The sequence below is a fragment of the Oncorhynchus tshawytscha genome, linkage group LG02, assembly GCF_018296145.1.
Source record: "Oncorhynchus tshawytscha isolate Ot180627B linkage group LG02, Otsh_v2.0, whole genome shotgun sequence".
NCBI lineage: Eukaryota > Metazoa > Chordata > Actinopteri > Salmoniformes > Salmonidae > Oncorhynchus > Oncorhynchus tshawytscha.
The window spans coordinates 45,144,643-45,158,009 of NC_056430.1; the positions used below are offsets into that span (position 1 = coordinate 45,144,643).

The 13,367-nt window shown below is 45.4% G+C and overlaps 1 protein-coding gene across 1 annotated transcript; it reads right to left on the minus strand.

Annotated features, from left to right (window-relative positions):
- Positions 1-182: 182 nt before the first annotated feature.
- Positions 183-10,772, minus strand: atxn7l2a (ataxin 7-like 2a). The gene is given in 11 exon segments (XM_024412617.2): positions 183-586; positions 2,063-2,927; positions 3,104-3,225; positions 3,985-4,159; positions 4,249-4,463; positions 6,446-6,528; positions 6,802-7,055; positions 7,261-7,432; positions 7,435-7,587; positions 9,310-9,378; positions 10,612-10,772. Coding segments are annotated over 11 exon segments (2,256 nt in total). The 5' UTR covers positions 10,742-10,772; the 3' UTR covers positions 183-568.
- Between the last annotated feature and the right edge of the window lie 2,595 nt (positions 10,773-13,367).

The window sequence follows — 13,367 nt, forward strand, 5'->3', positions numbered from 1 at the left end:
GCTACTATTATGTCACTTCTATACTGGCATCATACAACAGTAATTAGACAATACAGTGAGATCATTTCTCAGACTAACATGGTTGTATATGATCTGGTATATCAAGGCTGCAAAAAAATTCTGGTGACCCCTTCTTCCTATACCAGCCTCAAAAGAAAAGCCACAACTTCAAGTGTAAAGGATATTTTTAAACAATTTTTATAAACCAACATATTAATTTAGCAGCATAACCAGAAGGTCTTGAGGTATTTATAAATTCACACACAGAAATTCACATGTCCCTTTAGTCCTGCACACACTCACCAACATCTGCAAACTCACAAAGATACACTCACACACGCACATCCGACTCAGGAACTGAACAACACTTAGCTCGTATTGTATTGGTCTTAAGCACTCTCTCTCCCACATACACCTGTATACCCATTCCCATATAGGCTTCAATAGACATATGCACCTGCATACATCGACATTGGCTTGAACATCCAGTCACACATCTCAAGTCCTGTGATGTCTGACTACGCAGACAGGGCTGTCTCCCTCATAGTGGCTTGTAAGGCAAGCACTCTTAATGGTGCAGTTTTGGCTGTGGAGAAAGGAGGAAGACCACAGTCAAATGGCTGCTTTATAGTCACAAATACTTGGACAACAAATACAATATCATTTGTACCAAACAGTGCATCCGGAAAGTATTCAGACCCCTTGACACATTTTGTTACGTTACAGCCTTACTCTAAAATGTATTAAATAATTTGTTTCCTGATCAATCTACACACAACACCCAATAATGACAAAGCAAAAACAGGTCTAGAAATTTTAGCAAATGTATAAAAATAACATTAAGACCTTAATTACATAAGTATTCAGAACCTTTGCTTAGACTCAACATTTAGCTCAGGTGCATCCAGTTTCTAATGATCATCCTTGAGATTTTTCTACAACTTGATTAGAGTCCACCTGTGGTAAATTCAATTGATTGGACATGATTTGGAAAGGCACAAACCGGTCTATATAACATCCAATAGTTGACAGTTCATGTCAGAGCAAAAACCAAGCCATGAGTTAGAAGGAATTGTCCATAGACGTCCGAGACAGGATTGTGTCGAGGCACAGATCTGGGGAAGGGTACCAAAACATTTCTGTAGCATTGAAGGTCCCCAAGAACACAGTGGCCTCCATCATTCTTAAATGGCAGATGTTTGGAACCACCTAGACTCTTCCGAGAGCTGGACGCACAGCCAATCTGAGCAATCCTGGGAGAAGGGCCTTGCTCAGGGAGGTGCCAGGAACACGATGATCACTCTGACAGACCTCTAGAGTTCCTCAATGCATGAGCGGCTTCGGGACAAGTCTTGGAATGTCCTCGAGTGGCACAGCCAGAGCCCGGACTTGAACCCAATCTAATATCTCTGGAGAGACCTGAAAATAGCTGTGCAGTGGCGCTCCCCATCCAACCTGACAGAGCTTGAGAGGATCTGTAAAGACGAATGGGAGAAACTCCCCAAATACAGGTGTGCCAAGCTTGTAGCATAACACCCAAGAAGAATCGCTGCTGTAATCGCTGCCAAAGGTGCTTCAACAAAGTACTGAGTAAAGGGTCTGTACCTACATGTACATATTACTTCGACTAACCGGTGCTCCCCCGCACATTGACTCTGTACCGGTACCCCCTGTATATAGCCTTGCTCTTGTTATTTTACTGCTGCTCTTTAATTATTTGCTACTTTTATTTCAGTTCTTTAAGGTATTTTTCTTAGCTGCATTGTTGGTTAAGGGCTTGTAAGTAAGCCTTTCACTGTAAGGTCTACACCTGTTGTATTCGGGGCATGTGACAAATACAATTTGATTTCAATACTTATATAAATGTGATTTCATTTATTTTTATGTTTTTACTTTGTCATTATGGGGTAGTGTGGAAATTGAGGTAAAAACAAACAAACATTACAATCAATTTTAGAATAAGGCTGTAATGTAACAAAATGTAGAAAAGGTGAAGGGTTTGAATACTTTCCCGAATGCACAGAACGTATTCCTAATATAATCTTAAGTAGTAGTAACCCACCTTCTGTGTGCCCATTTTCTTCTCCAACCCACCAGGCAGCACCCCCCCCTTACTGTCCTTCCAGGGGTAAAAATTGGAGCGAGGGGAGGAGGGAAGGCGGTGCAGTTTAGAGGGGGGCGAGGGTTCACTGCTGCCCCCCTTGCGTTTCTTCCCCAGCCCCCTGTGCTCGTACCCCGCCGCCCCCCTCCCGTGTAGTCCTGAGTCCCCACCTCGGCTGTGAGGGTCGGGTGGGGAGGAAGAGTGTCCAGAGGTTGGATGTGTCCGTTTAAACGCCCAGGCTGCCGCTGGCGAATGGGGCTCCGAGGGGGATGGCTGGGGGCGAGGTTTGCTGCTGGGGGAGAGAGTACCATTGGTCTGGCTGTGAGGAGTGGGCGGGGTGGTCTTAGAGGAAGTGGAGGGGGGCCGTCCCCGGTCCTGGGGGATGATAGAGTTCCTGTCTGGGCCGCAGTGCTCACCCTCCTGTGACGGGGCTTTGCGCTTACGGAGGGCTGCGGCAGCAGCAGCCTCCTCTCTGAGTCTCAGCTGCTGCTTGCTGGGTCGCCCTACTGGGTTCTTGGGCCTTCCGGGCCCTGGTGGCCGCCCTGGGCCTGTCTGACGGACAGGAGGGGGCGCCGGGGCTACAATTTGGCTGCCACTAGCACTGGAGTTCGCTGATTGGTTAATGGCTGTGGAGTGGGAGGGGATTTGTAGGCGTGTCTCCCTTCCTGGTCCGTGGGAGGAAGAGGGGGGCCTGAGAGAAGGGGTGCTGTGGCTTCCTGTCCTGACTTTAGAATGCAGGGAGGAAGAGGAGGACGAGGAGGAGGAAGAGGGGTTGTTCTTTGCAGAGGGACTCTGGGACTGGAGATCTGAAGCTTGAGGTATTTTCCTGCAGAGATAATATACCTGTATTAGATAGAGAGAACTACAATGCAACACTTTGTCCAGAGGGGAAACAATCAGGAAAATGGTGCTCGAACAGCACTATGTAGCTCTTATGACAAACCTCTGCACCAGTAAACCTTGTTAAGTTACCACAGGGCCACACATCACAAAGAATCTTACTTCCAGAGGTGGGCGCTGATGTGCTGCTCCACCATGGCGTTGAGTGCCGACCGCAGGTGGTGGAGCCGTCGGTCAAAGGTGTACACACCACGACCCATCTCATGACTGCCAAACGAGCACACCTAGGGAGAGGAGACAGAGCACATGGTGGGTTAGGGGACTGTTAATATAGTCAGTGCTGGCAACATCTCTGTATTTTACGAAAAGGTCACCATACTCCAGTGATATACACTGAGTATACCAAACATTAGGAACACCCATTGCATTGCACCCTCTTGTCCTCAGAACAGCCTCAATTCGTCGGGGTATGGACTCTACAAGGTGTCGAAAGTATTCCACAGGGATGCTGCCCCATTTTAACTCCAATGTTTCCCATAGTTGTGTCAAGTTGGCTGGGATGTCCTTTGGGTGGAGGACCATTCTTGATACACACGGGAAACTTAAGCGTAACAAACCCAGCAGCGTCGCAGTTCTTAACAGACTCAAACTGGTGCACCTGGCACCTACTACCATACCCTGTTCAAAGTCTCATTGAAAGCAGTCTAAGAAGCAGTAGGACATAATTTGGGAAACACTGCTCTAGACTATACCTGCCTGTTTTGTCACAAACTGAAATGAAGAGAACTATTAGAATTTTAGCAATTGGGAAATGGCAGAGTGATTTCTGCATAGTGCAGCTTTGAAAATCCTTCTTGAACCGGTCTCCTCCCCTTCATCTACACTGATAGAAGTGGATTTAACAAGTGACATCAATAATGGATCATTGCTTTCACCTGGTCAGTCTGTCATGGACAGAACAGGTGTACAAAAAAACAAAAAGAACACCCAGTGTACATCTGATAATACCACTAGGAGTAGTTGATGACACCCTGTAATCTTACCGCGGCTGGTTTGGGGTGCCAGGAGGAGGAAGGGTATTCGTACGGCTCCTCAGGCCCCTCTCCCTCACTCTCGTCGCTGGAGATGCGCCCTTGGGTGAGGGGTGATGGGGCGCTACCCTCCTCCTGACAAGGTTTGTCCTCCTCTGGAGCGCTTTCTGAAGACGCCCTGGACCGACTGAACACACACGTGTTAATATTTTGTCCACATCTACCACGAGTACCTTTACTATTACTTTAACACATCTGATAACATAAGTCCCCTACCTAAAGGCTGGGTTGTTGGTGAGGAGTCTCCTGCAGTGGGGGGGTTCTGGGGGGTCCTCGGGGGCCTCTGGGCTGGGGGACCGACCCGAGCCGCTCCCCTCCTGGGTCTGACCCCCCCGCTCACGGATCCGGGACCCAGTCTTCAGCTCGGCCACCAGCTGGTCAAAGTTTTTACTCCGACCAGGAACCTTCCGCCGCTGGTGGATGGAGTGAATCTAAGGACAGGAGAAAGAAACAGACCAGGGAGAGAAAACAATTCAATTCAATTATTTATGCGTTTATCTAAAAACGACTCAAAGCCTATACTTTCCATCCGAATAGACATGATAAAAATAGTCCTTGTGCGGTGAATAAAGGGTGATGCTGTCCAACTTTCCTCTGTGTTTTGGAGGAAACACTATAGCGCCCAACCCCTATGACTGCAAAGTCCTGATAACCACTGACTGTCTGTAGCGATCGTTTTCAATCTACTAATTCTAGGGTAAATGTGTTCTCTCACATCACCATCTTCTCACATCCACAGATGGGTCTGAGACGAGGTGGGATTCATTAGCATTTGAACGGATCTGCTAGAGATGACCTGAATCACATACAGTCAACATACGCCTGAGCAAATCTGTTGAAAGGAGTGACAAACTATGAGGAGAGGGATAATTTGAAGAAAAAAAAACCCATCAGAAGTGCCTCAGAAAAGCAGAGCCTTAACCAGAATGGGAGAGATATGTAGAAATAATTTAAAAAGAGCCTGGATCTCATTAAAAATACAAAGGTATAACCACAGATGACAAAAGATTGCTCTATCAAATAGTCTTGGTCAAGAGGGAGGATAAGCCCTGGTACAGCAGACAATTAGACGTTAAGAAAAATCCAGTGTGGGCGTCTGAACGAGAAGCGAGGCAGGGAAGCAGTTTCTCAGGTTATTTCCCTTTCCTGTAAAAAATTTTTTTACATTTGTTTTTTTTAAATACAGAAAATTAAGACTTTAAAAAAATAAAATAAAAATCAAATCAGGTCATATCTGCTCCTGCCTACACGTGACCCCACTGCGCGCTGAGAGACCTGAGGACCTTGTAATAACCGATCTAACATGGGGTGGGTTAAAGGTTTCCAGTACTTTGCCTTCACCTCCCTAGTCATGTCAGAGCAGAGATTTTGATAAGGAGGAAGGTTTGTCTCTTCCACTGTAACTCCACTGAGGCTAGGGGACATTTTTAATACCACAATGTCCTCAATACCCTGCACAAAATACCTCTTCCTTTATGTAGAGAACCTTTCAAATACTATGGCAACACCGCAATCACGAAACATGATATTTAGACGACTAATGTACTATGCTGCCATAGCAATGAATAGCTGAAGTGTAAACTATAGAAGAGACATGAGGAGGACCAAGAGTGTCAAATGGAGAGAAATGACTCATCCTCATCATACGAAAAGGGCCCAATTAAGCCTACACGTCATGTCACCCCTTTCATTTAAAAGCGTCTTTGTTTGAAATACATGCCTGATGTGACGTCATGAATGTAAGCAACTACTATTGTCATCTATGGGTTCATAGTTTTGAAGGAGACCTCCATCATTGGAGCTCCTCCAATTAACACAGGAGAGTAATAACCTAGACATGTCTCTTATCTGTGTCCGACAGTTCCCGTTTCTCATGGTCGCCGAATCACAGATAAAAGAAAACACCCAAGTTATTACTCTTGGTATATCACTGACCGTCTTTCTATTGGGAAAGAATTTTCATCTCTTGCCAGTTGGACCCACAATAGAGGAGCCAGCGCATGTAGATAAGTTCCTCAAACAAATCAATCAGTTGGAACAAGATATCTGACAGCAGTGAACAATGGGAAAAGTCACAATCCTCCAAACTTCACATCCTATACGGACTCTTGTTAGAGTGAACATAATTGGGTCAAAAGCAGTAAGGACAGAAGTGATTTTCCCAAAGCTTCAGTCACCCGGCTACGGAATTCGCAACAGTGTGAGGGCTGGGGGAGAAAGAAGAGGAAAAAGGTGGGGGAGAGGGAGAACGAGCTGGAAGAGGGAGAGTAAGGAAAAGAAAGGAGAGAAAAGGGGGGGGACGAAGAGGGATGGAATACTATAGGTGGCAAGGAAGAAAATGCTGGGCCAAGAAGAGAGGACACTGGGATAGAGGAGGGAGATGAGATTTCATATGCAGAGTGTGCGAACTTACATTGCAGGTCAGGAGACGAGTGCAGACTTTCTTCCTCTCGGGGTCTAGTACTCCGCAGTGCTTGTCGAGATCACACTCTCTCCCTGGAGATGACAGGAACAGAAGAGTGTCTTAATAGCAATCAGACTCAACGGCTGTGACTCAGTCGGAATTAGCTTCCTAGCTCTGTGCTCTTTCCTCTCTGATCACTAGCCTGGTAATAGAAGATGTCACTTCATTTTAGCATTCTTCTATTTAACAAGCTCTTCACCCAACAAAACAGATCCTGAGGGGAAGGCCCATCTCTGTTAAAAAAAACATTGCATCTCAGTGACCCAAACTTGTATGAACTAAGATGAAAGGAAATAAAGACTCACTGGAGGCCACTTTGTTGTAGGGTCTTGGTCCACGGAAGTGGGCAGGGAGGTTAGGGGCCGATGTGACCTCCTTCCTCTGGGTATGTGTCTTCTCACTGTTGGAGGGCCGGCCGGGCGGGGTGTCTCCATGAGGCCAGGGTGGGTCTCTGAGGGAGGGGAGTGGGGAGCTCAGGGGAGGCTCCAGGGGTGGAGGCTGCTTAAACACAGCCGACTCAGAGTGACCGCTGTGGGGGCTCTTATCTAGGGGGGAGTGGCTGAAGGGACAACAACAAAAAAACAGAGCGAGAACATGATCAGATGTTTAAAACATGGAAATGAAATCAGAATAAATGTTACCAATAACGTACCAATAAGATGGTTTTCACCTCTTAAAAAAATAAAAAAGGAAAATAATAGGACCACTAAACCTATCCTCCAATCCCTCCTCTTCATCCCCTTCATCTATCCCATCCCTCTTACCGTACTACATCCTTGGGGGGCTTGGTATGTCTGAACTGAGGGGGTGTGGATGGGGATGGGGGGGCTGCTCGTGGTGCCCCGGACCCTTGCCCCCTTCCTTCCCAGGAGGAAGAGGAGGTTGCGTGAGTGGAGGATGGGGAGTGGCTGTGGCGGGGTCGCTGCTGGGGGTTGGAGGGGGGCGGAGGCGTGCATACAGCTTGCTCAGGGGGCCATGTCTTCTCTCACAATGCTTCTCAAAAGCCTGGGGCTTGACCACCTGGCCACAGTGGCTACACACCACCAGGTAGAAGTCATCTTGGCCCGGGTAGTGGCCGAAGATCGACATGTCTGAAGGAGGTTAGGAGAGAGTGAAATGAGAAACAGGTGAGAAATCACACATACCGGGAAAGCGGGTATATAGACACATGGGTCGTTCCATGTAATTTCAGCAAGCCATGACTCCCACCATCTCAGATTGTTCTGAAATGGTTACTGTTAGAAACAAATAAGATTAGCATTCCAGAAACATTATTTTCTTGAAATATAATTAGATCTCTGAACAATTAAGCTATTGATTGCACCCAAATTGGCCACTTTAATTTATAGGACTCGTAAAATATTCAATAATGATAGTTGCTAATATCCAATTTGGACCAAACTTTCTACTAACAATGAGTAAGACAGGAGGATTCAATAATGATAGTTACTCTTATTTCCTGTTTACATAGAGTCCGATTTGATTTGAAAAATAAATCCAAAGTGGCCAAAAGTAAACCACGGACCCTCCATACCCCAATATATAGTATCAGTTCACTAAGTCTGACAAGTAGTATAGACCTGCGGCTTGGAATATTGTTTCTTCATCCTATTTAATGTATTCTCAGTGAATTTGGTGCTGTTTTTTCTCCTTGTTCAAATAAATGAATCATTGAAGTTATTGTCTCATCCTACATCTTCCCAGGTTGACCAATTGATGGTGCTGTTTTTGCTATTAGGTGATCATTTTTTAAAGACCCCCCCATTGTTAAAGAGATAGTTCATCCAAATGACAAAATAACATTGGTTTCCTTACCCTGTAAGCATTCTTACATGGACCAGGTATGGCAGCAACACAAGCCATCACACACACCTCATACTCACAAACACACGAATGTACACACTCAAAGCCAGCTGCGGTCACATGTTATAGAGACATTGAACCACCAGACACTTAACGTTTCACACTGTATTTATATCCAGTATCCCATAGCTCATTCTAATATTTATCCTACTGTACATTGTATTTTTAGTTAACCTGTTTATACACACACACCGCATATTTATCTATATACTGGATTCTTGAGATGGCTCACTAATATATCTACTGCTGTACATATTCTTAGTATATCTTGTGTAAATTCCCCGGCCGGGATGTCCTTGTCCTAGCGACTCCTTGTGACAGGTGTTCTTCCGACACATTGGTGCGGCTGGCTTCCGGGTTAAGCGGGCAGGTGTTAAGAAGCGCGGTTTGGCGAGTCATGTTTCGGAGGACGCATGACTGGACCTTTGCCTCTCCTTAGCCCGTTGGGGAGTTGCAGTGATAAGACAAGATCGCAATTGGATATCACAAAATTGGGAAGAAAAAGGGGGTAAAATACAAAAAGTATGTATGTTCCATTAATCTTGTTTGAAACAGAAAAACGATTTCAGACAATATGAGATGGTAGCTGTCGAAATCGTCTGTTTTTGAGGTGGAACAACCCAAATCACATTGTCTGTCACCCTGAGAAACACACGCAGTCTGACAAGTACACACAGTAATGTCTGTCAGACAGCCGCAGACTGCCAGGCTGGTTGCGAGAGAGATCCTAGCAAGGAGCAGCCCCCCTGTGCCCCCCAACCCCACATCCCATTCAGATCTTAAGACAAGACACACAGGGGAGCACTGGACGAAGAAGACAAATCTGGAGACACGCACTCTGTGCAGAAGCTGTGTCCATTGTTGCCAGGGGACCTGGATAGTAAGGTTCGATGTCAATCTAAACCTGAGTATGAAGGATGTAACCAACATGCACTCCAATAAAGACTTACCTTCCTTCCTAAGAGACATTGCCTCGGCTGCGTTCTTCCCATTCTTGCTGCAGTCATCTCCATCAGAGCCTGAAAACAGAGACTCTGTGACTGAGGTGCAGTGGTCAGGGAATTTCATCAGAGGGGATAAGGCATACAGGATACAAACGCATGGATAGTAGGCTTTGGGCGCATCTCAATAGTCAAGGTGGTTCCTCCATCACCTCTTCTTCATTTGATCCGCAATGATCTGAAAGGCAGGTCAAGTGAAAGCAACACGGAAGACGCACACCTTTGCCAGTCAAGTTACTCCATATCAGATTATTAAGATGAATCCCCTTGTGAATCCCCGGTGTTGACTAGACAGGTTCTGATCGTGACTTCCTGTCTCACAACTGGTAACTTGCACAACAGATCACAGAAATATTGAAGCTGTAATGCATACAGGATATATAGATGGGAATTCCCTTTCAGTATGAATGTTCATTTTCAAGAAAACTAGGGAGCTGGATAAGTGACTCCCTTTCGCATGGTGAACTTGGCCCCTCTGTCTGTTGCTGTGCTTGATTTAGGCTATGAGCATGATCTTTGACCTAATACGTGTGTTTACTGTTGGAATCGTGTTCATTATGTTAGAGATCATTGTTGGTTGATAAGAAAGTTAGGGAGAGAGTAGAGTAGCACTTTGAGAGGTGCCAGACAATGAATGCGCGTGCATATACACTAATGTAACTGTTTAGACACTTATCGTCTTGAAACAAACTTAAAAAAATAAAAATAATAATTGTGGCTCGAATCCACAGTGCTTCCAAGAACATGAATCGAGAGGAGTTCGAAATTCGCCCTGAAATAACAATCTAGACTAGCATTTACATGGTGGCAACAGCATCAGACTGTATCATCCTGTTAGCAGTATTATCTTCATTGCTAATACGTCCAGCTTGCTATGGCAAGAAGTTGCTCGCCCAACCATCCCTACAACTAATGCAAGCCGCCTTCCGCTGTGTAGGGCCACAGTTATATTTGGGCGTGTGACGCTGTAATGAGAGCATACTGTCAACTGGTGGCCATGGTGTGTGTATGTGTACATATAAATACAAAATGAGGATCAAAGACACAATTATCACTTATTTTTTTCAGAAGACGCCGACCGCTAGGACCTGGGAGAGAGCAACATGTTATCCAGCAAGCGCTAGGACCCAGCAGGGTCTTTGTTTGGGTAACATGGTTATGGCTGCCGCCCGTTTCCACGAAAATAAACCTCAACAGAATGGCCAATCGATTTGATATCTGACAATACCGATTCCAAAGGTGCTCCCTTACCTTCCGACGCAGTCACACCGGCTCTCTCAGCCCAAGCGCTCCAGCTTTGGCCCACGAAATCATCGAGACTAGGCACCCGCCGTTCCAGAGCAGCCATTACTTTTACTGCGCGTTCACACACCGCCATCATCACTGCCCCGCAAGTGACTTACGTCATATTCCGCGTTCACCACAGCGATGGGAAGTCCCTGCGTGCGCGTTCACGAAACTTCCGCACGTAGCAGTCGAGTGTAAAACATTGCGGGGGAGAACTACAGTGAACAACTGGCGAACAGCAGGAGGTCACTTGACTGTCTATTGGGTGTTGAGTGTTTATGCTGTGGACAAGATGGGAAACCTTGCTATTTCAATCTCTGTTGTGCTGCAGTAGTAAACTTGAAACTGAAACAAAAAAAAGAACAAGGTCGTTTTCCCACATCAGCACAGGTGAAGGAAATTATACAGAGGAGACCACTTCAGAAGTTCAGACCATTCAGATGCTGCCGATGGAACACTGTATCTTCCTGCATAACCAGGCACTGGTACACCTAGATGAAAGCACGCAGTCAGATGCTATCCCCTTCACAGACCCCAAAGCACTGGAAAAAATATATAATATGGCATCACTATATTATCTACATAAATCCAGTCCTTTCAGATCAGTGAACACAAAAGATAGGTGCTAAGGAAAGGGTCGAGGGATAAAAATGGGATTTGACCACACGTGTTTCTTTTCAGAGTTGTTCACTGGCTTCCCATTTTGAGTAGAGCCTTCTTTACTTGTACTGTCCTGTACCTGGCCTACACATAATACCATAATACCATTGAGAGGTTAAACCCCGGAAGTCAATACTATTGTGACCTACTCATACACACGCTCTACACACAAATATCCTCATTAGCAGACCACTATGAAAACCACTGTAACGTTCACTGTAAAGGGGTTAACATGAATTTGACAGTAATCTAGATGGAAAGTAAAATTCTTTATTTAATATTACAGTACAATTAGTGTAATCAGAATGAATGGATGGATGGATGAAATTCATTGAGGGGATGGGTTTGTATTTCACATTATTTGACTGTAATTACAAGGTATTGGTGCAAGCAGGTTTGCTGCTAGGTAGTGTTCACAGCATATTAATTAATATTTGTGGTCTCAATATTTCCACACAGTCCATCAATTTGTTAGTTAGTCAGTCATGGTTGGTCTGGTGGAGTGGTTGACAGTGTGTTTGTGTCTTTGTGTTGGGGAGGGAAGGGGTGAGGTCTGAGCTGCTGGATGAAGGTGGCAGTTATGGTTGGTCGGTGCCGTGTCCAGTGTTGTTGCTGGTGTTGGGGCTGGGACCAGGAAAACCTGGGTTGGTGTTTTGGCAGGGTTGGATATTGTGCTTGGTACCAGTGCTGGAAAACCAGGGGTTGGTGCATGGGTCAACACCAAAGGATCAGTTTCACAGCCACAGATCTGCATGTCTTACTGAATGTGGAGGACATCCCAGGAATTGAGAATTACTATTGACCTAACCTGACATACAAAACAACCACTGCTGCCTAATCCCTTATCAACCTACCCTCTGATGCATTTATAATAGGATAGGTGGAAGCAAAAATCCTCCTTGACCTCTGATAGCAATTTAGTTACATTGCTTACATCTATCCAACTTTTTCTTAAGTTTAGATGTACATACACTGAACAAAAATATAAACACAACATGCAACGATTTCAAAGATTTTTACTGAGTTAAAGTTCATATAAAGAAGTCAGGAAATTGAAATAAATACATTAGGCCCTAATCTATGGATTTCACATGACTGGGAATACAAATATGCATTTGTTGGTCAAAAAAAAGGTAGGGTCATGGATCAGAAAACCAGTCAGTAGCTGGTGTGACCACCATTTGCCTCATGCAGCACGACACACCTCCTTCGTTTAGAGTTGATCAGGCTGTTGATTGTATCTGACTCCTCTTCAATGGCTGTGCGAAGTTGCTGGATATTGGCGGGAACTGGAACACGCTGTCGTACACGTCAATCCAGAGCATCCCAAATGTGCTCAATGGGTGACATGTCTGGTGAGTTCACAGGCCATGGAAGAACTTGCAAATGTTTAGGTTCAAGGAAGTGTACAGATCCTTGCGACATCATGCTGAAACGTGATGGCGGCGGATAATTGAGTCGGCAATATGCCTCAGGATCTCGTCACGGTATCTCCGTGCATTCAAATTGCCATCGATAAATGCAACTGTGTTCATTGTCTGCCCATACCATAACCGCACCTCCACCATGGGGCACTCTGTTCACAATGTTGATGTCAGCAAACTGCTCGCCCACACAACACCATACACGCGGTGTGCCTGGTACAGTTGAAAAAGGGATTCATCCATGAAGAGCACACTTCCCCATTCTGTATACTTCTGGCCGTTCTTTGGACACTGTGTTAACAACCCTCCAGGAAAGCTTCAATGCCATACAACTCTCCTTCCGTGGCCTCCAATTGCTCTTAAATACAAGTAAAACTAAATGCATGCTCTTCAACCGATCGCTACCTGCACCTGCCCACCTGTCCAACATCACTACTCTGGACGGCTCTGACTTAGAATACGTGGACAACTACAAATACTTAGGTGTCTGGTTAGACTGTAAACTCTCCTTCCAGACTCATATCAAACATCTCCAATCCAAAGTTAAATCTAGAATTGGCTTCCTATTTCGCAACAAAGCATCCTTCACTCATGCTGCCAAACATACCCTTGTAAAACTGACCATCCTACCAATCC